Source organism: Xyrauchen texanus, chromosome 5 (assembly GCF_025860055.1).
Source record: "Xyrauchen texanus isolate HMW12.3.18 chromosome 5, RBS_HiC_50CHRs, whole genome shotgun sequence".
Taxonomy (NCBI): domain Eukaryota; kingdom Metazoa; phylum Chordata; class Actinopteri; order Cypriniformes; family Catostomidae; genus Xyrauchen; species Xyrauchen texanus.
The window spans coordinates 25,729,043-25,751,308 of NC_068280.1; the positions used below are offsets into that span (position 1 = coordinate 25,729,043).

A 22,266-nucleotide genomic window follows, 5' to 3' on the forward strand; every position below is an offset into this window, starting at 1 on the left:
ACCAAGCCAAGGCACTTAAAGATCTGCACCTGGGTAGTCCCGAACCCGATGTGCTGCAGGAACTGTGCCCTGCCTCCAACCTCACTCTCAGAGCTATGAGGGTCACAGCGCAAGCACTTGGGTGGGCGATGGTCACCCTCGTTGTCCAGGAATGCCATTTGTGGCTGAATTGGTCGAGATGCGCAACATTGACAAGGTACGCTTTCTCAACGCCCGGTCTCCAAGTTCTGCCTTTTCGGCGACACCGTCGACGACTTCGTCAAGCAGTTTTCGGTGGTGAAGAGGCAGACAGAAGCTATATCTCACATCATGAGATATATGCTATATCTCACATCATGCCTCAATGCAGCCGCGCTCTGTCTGCACGCTGAGTGCCCCCCCCGCGACTAAACCAGGCAGCTCCGCTTCAAACGGGCCCAGCTCTCAGCCCCAGCGTTGAGCACCCCGCAGGCGGTGTACACCCCCCGGCTTCAGGACCCCCTCTAGGACCCGTGAAGCTCCTAGGCGCCCCTGAGATGGAAGATCTGGGCAGTCAGATGTTCGCTCCGGAGCTGGTACCAATACCACTCCATCCCCCGGTGGAGGGCCTGGAGGAAAACCCTTTTTTTCCTTTGTAACACTCTCCAATCTTAAAGTTGAGTTTACACTAATTATGGGATCTTCCGTACCGTTTCTAATGATAGGTTGTGGAGTAGAGAAAATAAATACCAACACTGATGAAAACCAATAAACCAAGTGTATTAACAAAATCAATAATATTTACAATAATATCAAACGAAGTGTATGTACATGTAAAAGTGAAGTCCAGAGTGCACAGAGTTATATACAGTGACCAGATCAGCCTCACCGGAGTTTTGACAGTCCGTGAGCACGACCAAGTGATGAAGTGATGAGTGATGAATGCCCAAAGTCCTCTGATAAAAGGTAATCCTGGCTACGAGCCAAACGAAATACCTCCAGGAGGAACGGCGTCTCAGCGCTCCCAGGTCAGTCACCAGCGTATTCCAATTTATGAATGAACGGGTTTGATGATGTGCGTACTCACAAATGAGCATCGAACACCGGCATAGCGGTTCTTTAAATAGAAACTGACAGTTAGTTCCTGTTTACGTGGCAGGAAAACACATAACATGAATTCACGCGAAGATCTCGCGTGAACAGAGATCGGGGAACAACACACAACAGCTGAGGGGAATGACAGATAACAGGAGAAAGCAATATAACAATTAAGAATAAATGACACACATTTAAAGTCATAAACCTTAATATAAAACCTCCCCTTATGTGGCCACGCTACATAGATCCCCCCCCCAGCCTTCGGCATAGGAGGAGATCGTCCGTACCAGCGTTTCAGGTTAACCACATTTATAATGTCTGTTTTACATGGGTCTCCCCAGCGAACGGTGTAATTTATTGGCCCCATTTTTTTTTATTATTTCAGCTGGTCCCTCCCATTTGGGCGCTATCTTAGCAGAGTATTTATTCGAGCAAGACGAGAGAGGGTGAGTTTTAACCCAGACTAGATCACCCGGCTGAAACTGCGCATCTTTCCGTCGGGCATTATAATATCTAGCTTGTCTAGATTGTTGTACACCTACTCGGTGCTTTACCTCCTCTGCCATGATGGTCTGTCTTTCAACTATATTATATGAGGTTTGGTCAGGAGTGGGGTTTTTGAAGATTAACCTCTCCAGTGGACCATGTAGCTGTCTGCCCATCATTAATTCAGCAGGTGCTCTACCTGTAGTTTCATGATGTGCTGTGTTGATGGCAAACCTTAATTCAGGCAACCACTGGTCCCATCTATCATGATGTTGTCCCACATATGACGCTAATCATTGTTTTTAACGTCCTGTTTACTCTTTCTGTCAGGTTTGTCTGAGGATGATAGCTGGTAGTAAGTTTTTGGATGCTTCCCCAGGACCTGCAGAGCTCAGCGAGCACATTGGAGGTGAATTGGGCCCCGGTCGGAAATGAGGTACTTTGGCACCCCCAACGGGTGAAGATTTCTTCCTTAGAATTTTTACAATCTTAGGGGTCTTACTATTTCGAAGGGAAACATCTCTACCCATTTGGTGTAATAATCCACAAACACCAGTAAGTAAGCGTTTAGTTTCTTACTGGTCGGGAAAGGTCCCATGAAATCCATCCCCAAGTGTGACCTGGTTCTGTCACTTGTGTATGCTGTAAGAAACCGCTGGGTTTTGTATTGTCATGTTTGTATTTTTGACATGTTTCACATCCTTTACATACTCCCAGACATCCTTACGGACAGTTGGCCACCACGCCACCTCCAAGAGCCTCAGTAAGGTTTTCAGCCGTCCCAGATGTCCTCCCAGCTGGTTATCGTGTACGTAGTGCAAGAAACCAGGAATTAATGCCTGAGGAACAACCAGTTGGAATTTATTTCCATTGTTCTTGACAGGAACTCGGCGATATAGCACCCCTGGTGGACCTCAAAGGTAATTTGGTTTTCCTGAACCTTTCTGGTTTTTGGGCCAGTTGGAGGAGAGACACCGTATTGTCATGACTTTGTGCTTGTGAGATTTCCTGTAACGTGTGGGGTATGTCAGAGGCACATTTTGGTTTTATTATGGCTAGACAGGGCACACTTTCACTTTCTTGAGATTCACAGGCTCGTGACAAGGCATCTGGTCCCAGGTTCAGACATCCTCTTCTGTGATGTACTTGGAAGATGAATTGCTGTAACCTAAGAGTCCACCGGGTCAGCCGAGAGGAGGTTTTAGGGCTATTGAAGGCCCACGTTAAGGCAGCATGGTCACTGTAAACGTCAAACTGTCTTCCTTCAAGGTAATGTCTCCATTTTTCCACCGCCCAGACTACAGCTAGACACTCTTTTTCAGCCGTCGAATAATTCAGTTCAGGTCCACGTAACGTTCAGTGATGCGTATGCTATTACCCGTTCCCCTCAGGAGTTTGCTGGGTAATGATGGCTCCTAAGCCCACATCACTGGCGTCTGTATGAACCTGGAAAGGTTGATTGAGGTCAGGCTGCATCAATACAGGTGGGTCTTGTAACAGCTGTTTAATAGTCTCCAGGCTGGTTTGGCACTCAGGAGTCCAATCCCACTTAACTCCTTTCTTTTTTAGGTTGTTTAATGGAGCTGTGATGTCGGCGAAATGGGGAATGAACTTGTGGTACCACCCGGCTAATCCCAAGAAGCGTTGGAGGGCTTTAATGTCTTTGGGAGGAGGATAGTCAGCTACCGCTCGGGTCTTTTCAGGGTCGACCTCCACCCCTTTCTCTGAGACTATATGTCCAAGAAACTTCAGCTGCTTCTTAAAGAAGTGACACTTCTTCATATTTAGTGTAAGTGAAGCTTGGTTTAGTCTCTGTAGAATGGTGTTCAGGTGTTGGACATGTTCTGATAAAGACCTTGAATAGATTATGATGTCATCAATATAGACAAAGCAAAACTTCCCTCTCAACTCTGCTAGGACCTTCTCCATCAGCCTCTGGAAGGTGGCAGCGGCATTCCGTAATCCATATGGCATGGAGCAGAATTGGAATAGTCCTTGGGAGGTGATGAAGGCTGTTTTGGCTTTGCTACTTTCCTCCATTTCAACCTGCCAGTACCCTGACTGCAAATCCAATGTGCTGAACCAGGAGGCGCCTTCCATGGATTCTAAGATGTCGTGAATAATTGGCATTGGATAAGCGTCAGGGATGGTTTTACTATTCAGCCTCCTATAGTCCACACAGAACCTGTAGGAACCATCGGGTTTAGGGACCAGGACTACAGGTGATGACTAAGGAGAGAAAGAAGGCTCGATGATATGGTCTCGTAGCATTTGTTCTACTTGTGCATCAATAATCTTCCTCTTGAATGGAGAGACCCTATAAGCTCTGGATCTCATGGGCATTTCATCGGAGAGTGTAATTTTGTGCTGTTCCACAGATGTTTTTCCCAGGACTTGAGAGGTGGTATGAGGCCAATTCTCCATCAGCTTTCTCAAATCATCCTGATTGTCGGAGTCCCAGCTGGGAACAATTTGTGTGGGTAAGTTGTATGTGGCTGGATTCCAGGTTGGAGGTACGGCATAATAGAGAGTCACCGCAGCAGTCGTGCCTAGGTTTTCACCCATTAGTCGTGAAGACAGTAGAGGATTTAGAAGTGCAGTTAGAAATGGATGATAAACATATCCTTTGCCCATTTTCAGTCCATATCTCCATTGTCCGACATCCACTATGGCTTCAGCGGTTCTCAGGAAGTCCAGACCAGCTATAAGGGGAAAGGCCAGGTGAGCATCCTTCATCACATAGGTGTCCAACCTGCATATTTTGTCATGCCACTCATAACAGACTGATCTCTTGTTAATCGCCTGGTGCATCTTTCCATCAGCCATAATGAACCGTTGAAGAGGGGCTGAAGGGTCAGGTTTAGCTTCCCTCCTAACTGTCTCCAGAGGCTCTCCTGCATAAGGGTGTATGTGCTCCCAGTATCCAGTACCGCCTTCACCTCTTGTCCTTTTATCGTCACAGGCACTATTAGAAGAGATGTCATAGGGTGGGGTTGAGCAATGGATACTCCTGCTAGATTTTTAGCAGTATGGCGTTCAGGTGGTCTTTTATTTGTGGTTTCTTTGCTGTTCAATTTACCCACTTTCTGCCAGTAATCTTTTGCTCCCATCCAGTCCTTCTCCACCATAGATCCCACCTTCACCAGCTGTTCCACTGTTTTCACCGTGCCTCTCAGACAGCCCGCAACCCTTGGGTTGATGTTATTGAGAATACGGCTCACCATCTCCTCTTCAGTGATAGCTGGCTTCCATTTGAGGCAGAGGGCTCGGTAATCATAGGCGAAATCTCTCAAACGCTGATTGGGTTGCTGCACCAGTGATCTTAACTTGTCCTCTACCTCAGTGAGGTAATCATCTGGGAGAAAAGCAGACATAAAAGCATCTTTGAAAGATTGCCAATCTGTTACCTTGTTTTTTTCTGCCTTCCACCAGCTTAAAGCGGGTCCTTTGAGCACTGTACTCAGGGTGCCAATGAGCTCCACACTAGGTAGGGGTCTAATGGCCAGATAATTTTCGACCTGTTCGATGAAATGGAGTACGTTGGATGTTTCGCTAGACTCACTGAAGGAAGGAAATTCTAGGCGGATAGGGGGTTTCCCACAGAAAGATGACATACTGGGCATACATGAAGGGTGAGCCAGGTTCGATCTTTGTGCTCCAGCAGTGAGGTCATAGGTAACGTTGTCTCTGTTAACCGGGGGGACTTTACGTCTGGTAGCTGGTACGGGAGTATTCAAGACATTAGCTGTAGATGGGGAAAGAGCAGGGTAAAAAGGCTGTATTTGAGATCGAGATGGGGTACTGGTGAATCTAATTTTTTTCATTTGATTTTCCCATCTAGCATCTCTCCGCAGGAAACAATCCACCACCGCTCTCTCCAACTTCTCTATAGACCTCTGGAAGTGATCTCCTAAGTCTGCTAAGCCAGCGTCCACTGACTCCCGGAAACTAGTTTCCCTATTAAGGGAACTCTCTACAGACTGTTGTAATTCCTGTTCATTATGTTGTATTTTTGCATTTAGAGCCAATAAATCCACCTTAAGTTTATCGATCTCCATCTGCATTGTCTGTACAACATTTATATTAACCATTTCTTTTTCATCATCATAATCCTCATCATCAGAATTATATAATGAACTCAAGACAGATGCTATTTCATCTGTAGGGTTCCGTCTGGTAACAAACGGGCCCGCAGTGAAATCAGCATCCTCAGTTAAATCAGAGCTACACCTTAACTCATGCACATCAGTCTCAATTTCACCAGTATGTACATTCATTACTCCACCATTTGCTTGTGTCATTTCAGCCATATTTATGAACACAAAAAAAAAACACTATCAACCAATAGAAACGGCACGTAGTTCCCCGTACGGGCCACCACTATGTAACACTCTCCAATCTTAAAGTTGAGTTTACACTAATTATGGGATCTTCCGTACCGTTTCTAATGATAGGTTGTGGAGTAGAGAAAATAAATACCAACACTGATGAAAACCAATAAACCAAGTGTATTAACAAAATCAATAATATTTACAATAATATCAAACGAAGTGTATGTACATGTAAAAGTGAAGTCCAGAGTGCACAGAGTTATATACAGTGACCAGATCAGCCTCACCGGGAGTTTTGACAGTCCGTGAGCACGACCAAGTGATGAAGTGATGAGTGATGAATGCCCAAAGTCCTCTGATAAAAGGTAATCCTGGCTACGAGCCAAACGAAATACCTCCAGGAGGAACGGCGTCTCAGCGCTCCCAGGTCAGTCACCAGCGTATTCCAATTTATGAATGAACGGGTTTGATGATGTGCGTACTCGCAAATGAGCGTCGAACACCGGCATAGCGGTTCTTTAAATAGAAACTGACAGTTAGTTCCTGTTTACGTGGCAGGAAAACACGTAACATGAATTCACGCGAAGATCTCGCGTGAACAGAGATCGGGGAACAACACACAACAGCTGAGGGGAATGACAGATAACAGGAGAAAGCAATATAACAATTAAGAATAAATGACACACATTTAAAGTCATAAACCTTAATATAAAACCTCCCCTTATGTGGCCACGCTACACCTTATGCTTCCTTATTCCCCCTTCGGGCTGCGGTACCCACATTGTTAATAAAAGAGCAATTTCCTCACTTCCTGGGTAATCCAGCCATCGCGCGCCGTTCTCACAGCACCCCGGCACCAAAGTCTTACAGTCCCGGCTCCCCGGATGCAGTCATCTCGCCTCCGGACCCGAGAGTTTCCAGCCCTGGCAGGCCGGTGCTGATGAGTTACGAAGACATCCCTACAGGACCTCCTCCTCAGTCTCTAACCCGCCCACTGCCGGGTGCGCAGAGCAAGAGTCTTTCTCAGCACCCAAGCCTCGGGACACGCTTCTGCCTCCTGACACATTGTTACCTGTCCCCCCGCTGCGAAGCCCCACCCGGTAAGTCAAAATCGATCATCCCGTTAGTGCCCGTCGCACAGAGCTTGGACGTCGCTATCCAACCCATCACGTTGGCTGGCCAGTACCATCCGTCTCGGATACGCGATTCAAATTGCCAGGCTCCCGCCTCGTCTCGGCGGTATTCACTCCACTGCATGCACAGCGGAAATGCCAGCACCTTACGTACAGAGGTTACGACCCTGCTACTTAGAGATGCGATAGAGCCTGTCCCTCCAGCCGAGATGGAGAAAGGGCTCTACAGCCCATACTTCATCGTATCCATGCTGGGTTGCGGCCAATCTTGGACGTGCGAGTTCTCAACCGGACTTTACACAAACTCCCGTTCAGAATGCTCACGCAGAAACAAATTATAATCTGCATTTGTACTAGATTGGTTTGCAGCGGTAGACCTGAAGGACGTGTAGTTCACGTCTCCATTCTGCCTCGGCGTCGACCCTCCCTATGGCTTTCGTCCGACGGCCAGGCGTATCAGTACAAGGTCCTCCCCGTCGGCCTGTCCCGTCCCCTCGCATCTTCACCAAGATCACAGAGGCAGCCCTTGTCCTGCTACGTGAAGCATACTCACCAGAGTTACTATGCGCCCACAGGGACCAGGTGCTCGCGCACCTCCGCCGTTTGGGGCTTCAGGTCAAATGGGATAAAAGCAAGCTCTCTCCGGTTCAGATCATCGGCTTGGAGTTAGACTCAGTCTCAATATCAGCGCGTCTCACAACTGAGCGCGTGCGGTCAGTGCTCAGGTGCCTCACTTGCTTCAAGCCAGGCACAGTGTCTCCTCTCAAACAGTTCCAGAGGCTCCTGGGGCATATGGCATCCTCGGCTGCAGTTGCACCACTCATCGATGCATATGAGACTGCTTCAGCACTGGCTTCAGACTTGAGTCCCGAGATGGGCATGGCGCCGTGGCACATACCGTGTGTTAATCACCCCTTCTTGCTGTCAGACTTTCAATCCTTGGAAAGACCTCTGATTTCTGCGGACAGGAGTCCCCCTACAGCAGGTGTCCAGACGTGTCGTGGTCACCACACCATGCCTCTCATCTGGATTGGGGCGCCGTGTGCTACGGGCACACAGCCACTGGCTCCTGGACGGAGCCCTGCCTGCGTTGGCACATCAACTGCCTCGAGTTGTTGGCTGTACTCCTTGCCCTGCGGAGGTCTCTTCCGCTGATTCGGGGCAAGCACGTCTTGATCTTGGAGTGACTCAGGTCACTATCCGGGAGTCTGCAACATGACGGTGGATGAGCTGTCGCAACAGGTCTCGCTCAGTGGAGAGTGGAGGCTCCACCCCCAGGTGGTCCAGCTGATTTGGGGCTGCTTCATCAGGGCACAGATGGATCTCTTTGCCTCCCAAGACAACTCCCACTGCCCACTCTGGTACACTCTAACAGAGACTTCTTGCACTGGTGCTGTGCAAGGTCAGGGAGGACGAGGAACAGGTCACTTTAGTGGCTCCTTACTGGCCCACTCGGACCTGATTCTCGGATCTCACGCTCCTTGCGACAGCACCTCCCTGGCAAATTCCTCTGAGGAAGGACCTCCATTCTCAGGGACGGGGCAGCCTCTGGCACCATGCCCAGACCTCTGGAACCTCCATGTCTGGCCCCTGGACGAGATGTGGAAGACTTAATAGAGTCTGCTACCACCTGCAGTCGTAGACACGATCAACCAAGCCAGAGCTCCCCCAGGCAGCTTTACGCCCTCAAGTGGCATCTGTTTGCAAATTGGTGCTCTTCCAGATCTGAAGACCCGCAGAGATGTGCAGTTCGGTCATTCCTGCAGGAGGGGTTGGAGGGGAGGCTGTCCCCCTCCACCTTGAAGGTGTATGTGGTGTAAGCACAACTTGATTATCAGGTTCCTTAAGAGGTGCCCAGAGGTTGAACCCTTCCCGACCAAGCCTGTTCCGCTCAGGGGATCTCTCAGTGGTCTCTCAGGCCTTCAGAGACCACTTCGAGCCACTTGATTCAGTCGAGCTCAAAGCCCTATCCTTGAAGATGGCCCTCCTGATCGCACTCGCTTCCATCAAGAGGGTTGTGGACCAGCAAGCGTTCTCTGTCAGCGACACTTGCCTGGAATTTGGTCCGACGGACACCTTTTATTGGGGGCGTTGGGGAGGGTTACCTGCTGCCAACCCAGATGCTTCTAGTACGCAGCAGCCTGCTTGCACTTGGCTTGGCAGTCACGTAACACGGGTAGTGCACAGCGTTTTGAAGTGGGACCCCTTGTGTCACTACAATCGACACAACGTCGAGTGAGTGACAGAAGGGGAACGTCATGGTTACTGTTGTAACCTCCGTTCTCCCGATGGAACAAACAAGACGTTGTGTTCCCCTTGCCACGTCACTATCCCTACCACTGTAATGCGCCGTAACCTTATTCTCGGCTCCTCGGTGAAAACATGTCTGACATTGCTCCGCTTTATACCCGTATATCTGGGGGCAGAGCATGCAAATTCTTTAACTGAGTGAATATGTGTGTAAATGTAAATGCAATACTTTGGCAATGTAAGTTTATTTTTTACCATGCAAATAATGCTATCTGTATCTTGAATCGAGAGAGAGTGAGAAAGAAAGAGAAGATGCTTGAATAAGTGAGAAAACGTCTTGGCAAAAATGCAAAGCCCTTTTTGGCGCTATCCTGGCAAAAACAAAACACAAAGTATGCAACAGATGGGCTGTACACACAGAGCACACAGATTCAGCTTTTCAACATTCTTTTGGCTTTATAAAAACTCTTCAACAATGCCACCGGGGGACCTGTGCTAGCTAAATTGTGAGACATGAATGCAGGAGTGTCAAAAATGGATTCTCATCTGTGGGAGGTCCTCTTTGTGCACTCATAACCTGCATATTCAGAAAATTGACCCTAAGTTAATAATGTATTTTCCTAACTGCTAGATCAGTGCTACATAAAGATGTGAGTAACCATGTAGCTTTTCCAATGCAGAAATTCCCCTATTCAGGCCTTATCAACCTCACTCACCCAGTCTTCTGATAACAGATCCCTATTGCTGTTTATCTACATGACAGCTGGATAGCAGCTACAAGAGTGCATTTGTGTGTGTGTGTGCGTGTGTGTGTGTGTGTTTGTGTTTGTGTGTGCATTTTTGTGCAGCTTACTAATCAAAATGTTATGTATTTTGGTTGCATTTACAAAATGAGATCAGTGCTAAATCTGTGAGATCTGATGATTTTCATAAGCTACAAGCCAAACCACTGGAAAAACAGTAAAGTCATAGACAAGGAAGTTTTTTTTTTTAGAGAACGCATCTCAGTCACTGACTCTTTCCAAAACATTGAATTTGTTAATTGACGATTATTTTAAGCTACATCTAGAACAGATTTAAGATATTAGATATAATCAATGAAAGGCAGATGTAAAGGTATATTGAAACCACAAAACTTCCCACATACTTGGTTACAGTATATCTGGGTTAAAAAAAACTATAAAGAGAAATGTCTCTTAGACATAACTTAGAGAACCTGAAAAGTTGTAAAACTGGGGAGGAAAATAAACTGGATAAGCATATTGTAACACTGGCGTAACAATGCTAATAATAGGTTATGCTCAGCACCCTGTGAAATTTTACATCACCGTGAACTCTAAAATAAGTGTCATTTAAAAATAATATCCCCCCCACACTGACACAGGCTCCAGCATTTCTATTGCTTTTATTCAATTTGTAACTTCAGTAACGAAGACTGTGGGTATCATGCTGTACTGGTCTCTATAGTGAATCTCTTAAGGCAGACTGGAAACATACTGCTACCAGTGGGTGTAATTTGATTACAAAATAATTAGTTACTGTAATCTAATTACTTTTTAGTCAACAACAAAAATTACAAATTAAGAGAAAAAAGGAATGTGCTTGTTTTGAGTACAGTATGAGTAGGATCTGTCTTGACACTGCAAAAATGTTACCTTGAATGTTGAACAGTGCCAAGAGTGTAACAGTGCAAGTTGAAGCAACAGATGAGGAAGAGGGAAACACAGTACAAAAAGGGTTCTTTTTCTAGTGAGTCAAGTTCCCTTCCGTCACAAGGTTTGCAGAGAGTGGTCCACTTCTGCAATCATCTCCTGGAAAAGGGAAGTGCATGCTTGTGTACCATGCCTTTAGTAAAACGGCCTTAGGACTGATATGAGATCAGTATTCAAGCCTTCATCAATTAAGAAATGAATGAATTTCTGAAAATGGTCCATGGCCAGCATTAAAAAAAAACATATGGAATAACTACAGAAGAGTAAATTGTGACATGTTTTGTGACTCTCTGATCAGACAGGATACAGACAAGGGAGGCGAAAAAGAGACATGTAGATTGTTTTGAAATCTGCAGGAGACACACATATTCCCAGTTAACACATAACGTTCCCCTAACGTTAGTTTTTGGTTCCCGTTTGGTTATTTTATTGGGAACCAAATACTAACGTTAGGGGAACGTTGTTTTTAGGTTTTATTTTTATGTAACCATAAAACATCGTTCCCAGAACGATGCAGGGTGGTTACTTTTGAATAACATCAAAACAACTTATAAAGAACGTTCCCTAATGGTTATTTTTAAGTTATTGTTTTGCAACCATAAAACAACGTTCCCAGAACGTTGCTGGAAGGTTATTTTTGAATAACCTCAAAACAACTTATAAAGAACGTTCCCTAATGGTTATTTTTAAGTTATTGTTGTGCAACCATAAAACAACGTTCCCAGAACGTTGCTGGAAGGTTATTTTTGAATAACCTCAAAACAACTTATAAAGAACGTTCCCTAATGGTTATTTTTAAGTTATTGTTTTGCAACCATAAAACAACGTTCCCAGAACGTTGCTGGAAGCAACCTGGTGTTGTGTAAATTTTTAACAACAAAATTACCCCATTGTAAAAATGCAATGAGTGAGCAAACCTTTACATGAGATTAATGTTTGTCAAAAAAATTGTCTTTTTATTTTTAAATTGTGCATTTATGTTTCAACATCATTGTGCATGTTTCTGTGATTTTTTTATGACAAGTAATCTTTTTTATAGTCTTCCCCATTCATTTCCCATTGTGTCAAAAAGACCCGAACATCCCGAGTGTCTTTTACAACATAGGCCAACACCCAGATAGGCTATTGTATTTTTATTTTTTACATTTCTAGTAACTCCCTCGGCCGCTCTATTAAAAACACTGCATTTATTTATTTATTCAGTCATTTAATGCCGGGGTACAATAACGAAAGGTATTTTAGATGTATACATAAATTTTTTTTAAAAATAAGAAAATATATAAAGTTTATAAAATTACATAGTTTATAAATTATCACTCGCGTGGCAAGCCCGCGAAAGAATGCAGAGGGCATATAAAGCTGCGGTCAGTGCCCTTCGCCCACATAGCGGACATCTCTTCTGACATCTCTTCTGACTGGATCACCACGGACGAGTTTTCCTGAGGTAAAGTAGGCCTACCTATTTATCAGATTATTTTAATTACCTTAAAGACAACATTTAATTACATATAAACAAATATGTGAATTGTGTAAAACTAGCTATAAATAGGCTATGACCAGAGTAAATAATAAATTATCTTAGGACACAGTTTGAACAGTTTTTTTCTCTCAGCTATTATAACAACTAAAAATAAATAACATCCGTTTTCTCAAATGAAACAAATTAAATGGTTAAAAGGTTGTCCGACTGCCTTTTCCACACAAAAACAATGACTTTCCGCCTTTTTTCAACATTAGGCCTAGTCAGTAGGGTCAGTACAGTTAAATGCCGTTAAATTCCGTTAAATATGTGTGACATCATGATTTAAACCCCCTCCACCCCTCCCCTTGCGTGACGTCATTTGCGTGATTTAACTGTCACTTCGGGTGAAAAATGTCGTCCTGTGTTCCGTCTTTTAAACTTCTCCTTAACGTGCATGCAGTGTATATAAAGCAGTTGCATCAATGAAATGATAGTAAAGTTAGTCCACGGCCACAACCCCGTGCTAATGGTACCTCCCATGGCGCAAATTACAAGATAGAAAATCAGTTAGATTTCATTTATTCAAATGTTTGTTTCTGAAGTCACAATTTAGCACAAGTAAAATTGAAAAAAGGGAGAAAAAGGCAACTATCCATTGATAATGTAACTGGAAAAACAAGAAAAATGAATGTCTGGTTTCATTTTTTGGTTAATTTCTATAGTTTTATGGTAGCCTACATAACTGTCATGTTTGTTTTTTAGGTTAACTACCTATGCTCCATCGGGGGTACCAATCCAGGGGCGGCTGTACGTAAAATGCTACGTAAAGTAGCCACCAATGAAGTCCTAAGTGCCTACAGCATGAGAGGGAAGAAAACAAAAATGGCATTCCAGGAGCTTAGGATTTGCTCTCTTATCATAGGAAAGTTTAATTCCATAATCCTTTTAAAAATATATATTGATTGTCAATTTAAGTAGTTACAATTTGGAGATGATTTGTTGTTTGATCAGATTATTTTATCTAATTTCTAGGAGCAACACAGAGGAACTTCAAATCAATGAAGTCAATAGAAGTGGAAGATCTAATCTCACTGGCCCTGAAATTCGCTCCACACAGGAATTTAAAATGGTAAACGCATGTATTTGTTGAATAAACAAACACCCAACATGAAACAAGACATACAGCCAAGAGCGTAGGGCTGGAGCACACTCGAGACCGTCCGCTCACACACACACCAGACAATACGGTCTGTCACAAAACCAAGAAATAAACTAGACCGCACTAAGTGACAGTATTTAAATGCATTTTGAAATTACTATTATGTCAGTGGAACTGATGCAAAAGTATTATCATTATGTATCAGGTAGGTGTAATTGTACCAATAAAGGCATCAATTTAATATTTTTATAAGAATTTACATGCCATGTTATTGCATCCTATTAATGCTCGACTGTAATCTGAATAAAAAAATAATAGTGCTTTGCTCTTTTCTTTGTGCCTTTAAAGAAGAAAAATGCATGGATATTAACAACATTAATTACATTTTAGTATTAGAAATACTACTGTGACTAATACTGAAGGCTACATGGACAGCGTTTCCCAAAAGCATCATAAGATTGCATAAAAACGGATCTTAATATTACGGTCTGTTTCCCAAAAACATATCGTTCCAATAAAATAGCAAGTTTGTTTGTTGTTGCAAAAAAACCTTTTAGCGTAAATAATCTATTGCTCTTTGCAGTTAATGTAAACCGCATCTATTTGATATACTTTGTGTATATGGCATCTATCGCTAATTTTCACCTCGCTGCTCGGTGGCATCTATATTTGACAAACGCCCCTTGAATATCCTCTTCAACAGTGACATCTATAGCGGTAAACTGTTATTACGTTATTAAACTAATAATTACTAAAAGGTGTTTACTATAATAATAATAATAATAATAATTGAAGACTTCAGATGCAAAAAAAAAACCCTTAATGTCGGTCTGACATTTCATTTAAAATTAGCATTTTTATCAGGCTCCTATTTAGGTTCAGTCATTTCACTTTAATGGAAATGAATGATTGAAACAAGACTATCATTTTTTACTTTTCTTTGTAATAATATTACTATTTGTTATATTTACAGATGACTGGGGTGAAGATGGAAGAGGCTTTCAAGTGCAGGATCTACAATTAGACTACTAATAAAAGTGTATTCTTAGTTTGTTTTCGTTTCGCCTTTTGCGCATGTTTTGAATGTGATGCATAGCCTATGATGTGTTTTTTTGTGTGTTTTTAATCAACAATTAAACAATGAATCGACAAAAACATGGACTGTACAGGTTGATTATTCATATAGATTTACGGTTGTATTTTATTAAAGTAAAAAAAAAAAGATGAAATGTTGTTGAACGTAAAGAAAACTCTACTGGCTAACTAAAAACAAACCATAAAAAATAACGTTCTGGTAACCAAAAACTAACTTTCTGATAACCAAAAACTAACGTTCTGAGAACGTTCTGGGAACCAAAAACTAACATTCTGGGAACCAAAAACTAACGTTCCGAGAACGTTCTGGGAACCAAAAACTAATGTTCTGGGAACCGAGAACGTTCTGGGAACCAAAAACTAACGTTCTGAGAACGTTCTGGGAACCAAAAACTAACGTTCTGAAAACGTTAAGAAAACTTTCCTGGCTAACCAAAAACAAACCATAAAAAATAAAGTTTTGAGAACCAAAAACTAACGTTCTGAGAACGTTCTGGGAACCAAAATCTAACGTTCCGGGAACCAAAAATTGTTAGCTGGGTTACATGCAACAGAAATAGAGGCAATAAAATAAAAAACAACAAGAAAAAGTGAAAAAATGGTTAAAAGAATCAAAAGTGCATTCCAGAACATAAAACTTGCCACTCCATTTTATGTCCCTTGTTCTGAGTCATATCTACCACCAACAGTTTATCAATTTATTACATAGTTAAAAAATGTTAAATACCTTTTATTTCATTAAATATTTCAGTCCAGAATTATGTCAATGTTCTTTTTAATTCTGACTCAGTGTGCAAGTACAGTATCCTTATCTCAGCACCTGTTTGAACACTGTTATACCACCAGAATAATTCATCCAAATCCAGACAGTTCTGTGAAATACTCTTGGGTGGAGCACTACATTTATGTATGTGTGTGCTTTCAGTGTTTATATACAGTACAACACTCAAAGTTGTATATAGTTGATCTACAGATTCAAGTTAAGACTAAGTTTGTTCTTATGTACCTAATACCTATACAAACTATTATTATCTATTATAAACATAGTTATAAACATAACATAAACATACAACCTACCAAAATAGATTAAAGCCACGTTCATACTAATACATTTTTGAATGAAAACGCATATTTTTCTCTACATTTTGGCCCTCCGTCCACACTAAGACAGCGTTTTTGGCAGCGGATTTGTAGTCTTTTCGAAAACACTCTCCCAAATGGACAAATTTTAAAATGCCACTGTAAAACAGTTAAAGGATGGGCAAGGAGGAGGCGAGAACCGGCTTGTCAACATAAATCATATTTAATTAAACTCAAAACTAAAAGCACAAACATAAACACACATGACGGACATGCCCGTAATTCTCTCTCTCTCGAACAATCGTCACCGGCCACCTTTATCCCTCGCGGGCCTCATCAGGCCGATTGGGGACCGGGCCCTGATATTCCGACCCGGCCCCACCCCCCCTCTGCTCCTCAGCCACCTTCGTGTTTTAGTGTGGACAGGGGAAATAGAGATATCTGAAAACTGTGCCGTTTTGTTGTGTGATGCAGTTATGTGATCCATTCAAACCAAAAAAATCAAGATGACGGCCCATGTTGTAGCAGTGGCTTTGTGCCTGCTATCCACTTTGATAGCGTTGTTAGATAAATGTTACTTTGTACAGCCATCACATTGAATTCCTTCAAAGGTGACGGGAAGTTTACTCTGAATTGCTTTCCAGCGACAATAATTGCATTTCAGACAGTACATGGAACGAGGACAAGCTACTTTTGTAAAATGTTTAAAAAAAAGCAGTGTGGACAGAGAGCATTTTAAAAATGAAAACGGCCTATTCAAATGTATCCAGATTAAAGTTACGGTTGCCAGCCGTCCCGAAAAATATGTGATCATCCGGTATTTGTCTCAAATTTATGGGGTCCGATGGCTTCATGGCAAAATTGTTCAAGATAGTTAATTTAACCTTGAAAATCATTGGAAATGTTTCCACCCGGTGGGTAAGGCACCGTCTAAAACATGCTAAATCTGTGGCGTGTGTAGTAAGGGACCATCTGAATCCCTGAACCTGAATTTTAAAACTTCAAAAGTGGCAACCCTAACTGATGTGGACATAGCCTAAGATATTAGATGCAACACACCTGACAAGACACACACAAACTAAGTGGAATGACACTTTTATTATACAGCTTTAAAAGGCCTTTAAAGGCCTACTTAAAGATACCAGAGAAATAATGGATCATAACAATATACAGAGAATGATAACAAAAAATTTCAAGATTGCTCAATTCCTTATCAAACCTAACCTAAACAAGACTTTGTCCAGTCAAAACAAACGTTATCCCTTGGTGAGGGTTTAGATTGAATTTGGATGTAAGCTTTTACACTTTTGTCAGATGTTTAGTTTTTCTGCAGAATAAACAGAACAGATACTAACATTGAGAATATTTAGAGAAGGACCTTTACAGAGGCAGGAAATGGCATTTTGTACCATAAGATCACAGTTCTCTAGTTAGCAGCAGCCAACAGCAATAACCATTGTCTCTCATCGAACCCAATACCTGAGCAACTTCTAGCAATTTCTCTTTCTCTTTTTTTCCCAAGGTCACACTGACAGCAGCAGGGCCTCAGGACCCCACTCCTTTCTCTGTCTGCAGAGAGTCCAACCCTGTCAAACTTAATCTGCCTGTAGGAGCACCCTGTCTCACTCCACTGCTTGTGGAGATTTAAACCTTACTCTGCTGTCTTGCTCTCCTTGTTAATGTCAGCATCTTCTCTACTAGTCTCCTTCACTGTGGACCTCTCTGTTTCATTTTTATTTATATATTTATTTTTGTTAAAAACAAACAAAATCTATTTGTTGACATTTTATAAGAGCAAAGTAATTTATCATCTCAGTCTTTCTTATTAAAGCATTGCTAAAAGTTCATATTGATCATTGTTGAAACTATGGAAAATTAAGTGCACTGTTTATCTAAATACCTACAGTCGTGTCTGGCATTCGACATCTGGCATGAAGCGATGGTAATGTAAAATATGTATGGATGAAAATGCATAAAATGTCTTGCATTCTTAGTCTTACCCACAGAAATACCAGATCTGCCTTAACTTAGTAAGACTGTATAATAAATTCTAACCTGAGTTAGATTGTGAATCCATGACTTCAGTTATAACCATCAACAATGGATTTGCCTTTGTCTAGATCTGGCAAAAAATGTAGCTTTAACCACAGGATAAACTAGTTAGACTGCCTAATCCCAATTAATATGGTTTAAGTCTGAAGCACACTCTAACAGTAATTTAGAGACCCAATAGTCTAATCTTTGTTTGGAGGGGGAACCAGTATTAATTTGTGCAAGCCAAAACTTCTTAATTCTTGATAGGTTATTAAAAATTAGTCTATTGGATCAGTTAAACATGTGAGAGAACAATGGTGAAATAAACAAAAGTCACAATTTTAAATAAAAGCTATAGAATGGATGGCTTTTACAATACAGTGGAAATAAATACTGATAATGATACTAATATAAGACGAATGGTGTGCAGGTGGCCAGTACACAAGATAATTTTGCATATATAAATGTGGCTAATTTGTGTTTAAATATATTTGCTGATAGACTGTACATGTCAGAGAGCCAAGAGCTAGACTGAAGTGAACTTTATGAAGAAAATGAGACCAGTTCTGGAAATAATCTGCAGAAATCAGGAAATATCTAACAGTGCTCTGTTGTCTGAATAATGCTGCAGAATCTTACTTAATGGGAAAGGTCATGCTGTTTCGTAGTTTATGACTACATGAGCTTCTACAAGTGCAGACGTGCTGACACAAGCTACTCTTTGTAGTGGAATGTAGAACAGCTTTGTTGAGATCTGCGTGGGATTCAGGTTGTAGATATCTGGTCCTTGATCAGCGTCTGTAGGCCAGCCTATGACTGGAATACCACATGATGCCGAGCCAGAAATTACAAATTCCTCACGGTGCTGGAGAAAGAAACATGGACAAAAACAAAGGTCTCTGGTGCCCTCTTGTGGTATAAAAACGAAATAACAGTAGGCCTACAGACGCTATGTACATTTCTATTTGACTCTAAAATCAAAGTTGAGTAAACACAAATTTTGTGAACGGTTTCCAGACTTGTTAATAAAACACTTTGGAACAGGAGCAGTCCCACCCATTAAGTCTTAATATGAACAGTAGTGGGTGGGAAGTAACAAAGCAAACTGTCCCTGTGACTGGTGAAGGATGTTTTGTGAGAATAATTTCAGGCATGTAAAAGTTGTAAAAACAGATAGCAAGGCTGACAGGTCCAGGCACGATTGCTGAAATAGACGTCTTAAGGGTGGATACATTTGATGTAGTAACTTGCCAAAGTCAACATTGTACATTACGGACTAGTGCGTCTCTCATACAGAACACTTGTCAGTTATTTTAACGAAAGGGGTGAATATTACTTGGGGATAGACACAAATACCGGTGTATGTGATCCGTGGAAATGTTTATTAAAATGCTCTGAGACATCGACTCTCGGATAGTGACTACTATATGTAGTGAAGCATTGTCTACATTCATTTAATTGAACATGCATTATATACACGGGACCACTATTTGAATGCAGTCTCTGAAACAAAGCTAACCCCAGTACATTAAATAAACAATATATCGCAGGTACTGTTGGTGTACTTTTTAATGTGTTAATCCAGGTCAATAGCCAGTATGTAGTTTAATTGAGCAACTGCGCCCTCTACACGTAAAATTGTGAAAACACAACAGACATGGCGGAGGGTGTGTGGTAAGGTTTACTGCTAAATCAATTGTTTTACCAAAATATAGGCATTGCTTTAAGGTAAATGCGTCCACCTTTTGCGATTTAGACAGGGCTTTCTTCTAGTGATATTTTTCAGCAGTTCACATTTTATAAACGCAGTTTTTTTCCCCTCATGTTTCTTCCAAACGTTCGTTTTATTTAGAAGAGGCCATGAATTCTAAAGAAATAATGAATTATGCTACCCAAATAGAAAAGTTACACAAGGATGGCAGCTATGAAGATATCATTTACTTATTATTGACAGATCTGAACAACACTACTGTCACTGTAGAGCAGTTACAAACTACAGACATTGTTTATGTCCTTTATAAGCTGCTTAAATTCTGTCCAGTTGTGAGTGTTAAAAAATTCGCAAAGGGTTTGCTGTCAAAATGGAAGAAGTTGTACAGTTCACATGCGATAAAAAATAATAAGGAATCGGGGGAGAACCAAGAACCAGAGACACGCAAACTACCTAATAGTGAAATTCACACCGAAACACCACGTGTAACCAATGGAGTGCAGCATTTCAATCAAAAGGCAGAAGACGTCTTTACATGCAGCACGGTAAACCAGGACATAAGTGACATTAGTCTATACTCAGTTCATCTGCCTTCTGAAAAGCCTTGTTCAGAAAAGGAACCTGGGGAATCTGTTGAGCTTCAATGTGAAGGAGGGAGCTTCACTTCAGACACATTGTCACATAGAGCAGATAAAGATGAAACTTTTTTATCCTCACTTCCACGACACACAAATCAGCCCAGCACCTCTTCTGACCCAACGGACCTAAGATCCAAATTTGTCCAGCTGATTCTCCAGGCTCTTACCCCAAATCAGCAAATCGACACATATCAGACAGATAAGCTCACAGCCCTTGCTCTGGAAATTGAAACATGTGTTTATACCATTCATGGACGAAACCAGGCCAAGTACAAGTCCTGCATCAGGAGCAAAGTGGCCAATCTAAGGAACCCAAAGAACCCTCACCTGCGCCAAGGCCTTATGTCAGGACACCTGACTCCAGATGCGTTTTCCAGGATGTCTACAGAGGAGATGGCTGGGGTGGAACTCCGACAGCTCAGGAAGGGTTACACCACTTTGGGCATTAGTGAGCATCAGTTACCACATGCCGTGGAAGGGACACCAACTCATAAAGTTCGCTGCAGGCGCTGTGAAGCTTTGGACTGCAGGGTGACACAGATCTCACGAGGGGTGCTCTTTCTGCCTTCCTGGGTTCGGAGTGGCAGTGCAGATGATGATGCGATGACTTTTGTGACCTGTGCCAACTGTGGGGAACAGTGGTACCACAGCAGCTGGGTTTGCCTTTAAGCAAAAGCATAACTGTGGGTATTGATTAGTATTTAAGTAATTTAGTGTTGTTAAACTGTACTATTTGGCCTTTTTTTCTGCAGTTGTTGTTTTCTTGTGGCCTTTAATTTAGATATCATCTGACAATAGTGCAATAACAGCATGTTTACTTTTTGGAACAAAAATACATTTATGAAACTCAAAAATGTCACTTTCATTGCTCATAAACTTAATGAACCTTCATAATTTTTCAAATAATATCCGTCTGCCAGAGCTACTCCATGTAATGTTAAAATGTCTCTGATCTGTGAGTCATGCAATAAAAATAATAACAACAACGTATAAAACATGTAAGAAATTAACTTTTTTTAATGTAAAATTGTTATTGAAAAGCACTGAATTTGACATTATTACAGTTTGATTCTGCTTTTTAAAGACTGGTCAGAAATCCTGATTAATTGCAATAATTTAATTCCATTAACCGCTATTGTTTCTCCTCACCACTGTCACCTTCAGCTTGCTCACTAGTAAGTATCTTCTGTATAACTTCTTTTAAACAGTTATTATTATTTAGAAAGCTGTTTTGAAAACAAAAATAGCTGCATCTGAAAACTGTAAAATGCTGCTTTCAGAGGTAAGATGTAAATAAGGTGCTTTTCAAACTGTTCTGAGATCAGTTTTATTGAGAGATCCATTCATTCAAAAGCACTGTTGGCCGTCTGACTGTATAAACAACTGAAGACAAAGGACGTATTCAGAATGCTGTTTTGAAAACTGTTAATTTTGGCAAATTCCGTTCGATGGCGCTAGTGTCATTATCTCAGCTTTAAGTTGAAGATGTATCGCTTCAGGTTTGTGCAATTAAAATCATTATTTCATAGTGGGTAGAAAAAAAAAGATACACGGTCAATTTATTACAAAGGAAATATTTTCCAAAAATATATATATATTTTATTTTTTTTACTTAAGTCAATAAAACATTTTGCATTATGGAGTTATTTTTATTATAAATCGGTCTTCATTCATACATCATTCATTCATGCCTTTATATTTTATAAATGTTATGGGTATATTTTATGGGTCCTCGTTTGAAAACCTCTACTTTATTAATAGCTTTGACTACTAAATGAGTTGAGAAACAGAAACACTGGTTACAGATTAGCAAAATAAAAGAGAACTGCATCCAACAAATCACGAGCCAAGGTGTCTAGAGTATTTGTATTGCACTGTCTAAACTCAAGAGCTCTTTAGGCTCAGCAAACATGTGACAGAAAGTGTGCCACATGCAGATAGCATGTGACCTGGTAATCTGTTCAAGATGGAGTTGAGAGGCTGATGCCTAAGTCCAAAGAGCGTCACATATCAGTGATTTACTGCATTCAGTTATACAGCACTGACAAAAACATTACGTTTGCTGCTATTTACTTGTATAAATCAAGTAAGCATTTAGATGAATTCAGATATGTCTTGA

General features: G+C 41.6%; 1 protein-coding gene across 1 annotated transcript; it reads left to right on the forward strand.

The window, feature by feature from the left end:
- The first annotated feature begins 19,466 nt into the window (after positions 1-19,466).
- LOC127643745 (transcription elongation factor A N-terminal and central domain-containing protein) lies at positions 19,467-21,031 on the forward strand. Its single transcript, XM_052126600.1, has one exon. The coding sequence runs from the start codon at positions 19,659-19,661 to the stop codon at positions 20,814-20,816; it is 1,158 nt and encodes a 385-aa protein (XP_051982560.1). The 5' UTR covers positions 19,467-19,658; the 3' UTR covers positions 20,817-21,031.
- Positions 21,032-22,266: the final 1,235 nt, after the last annotated feature.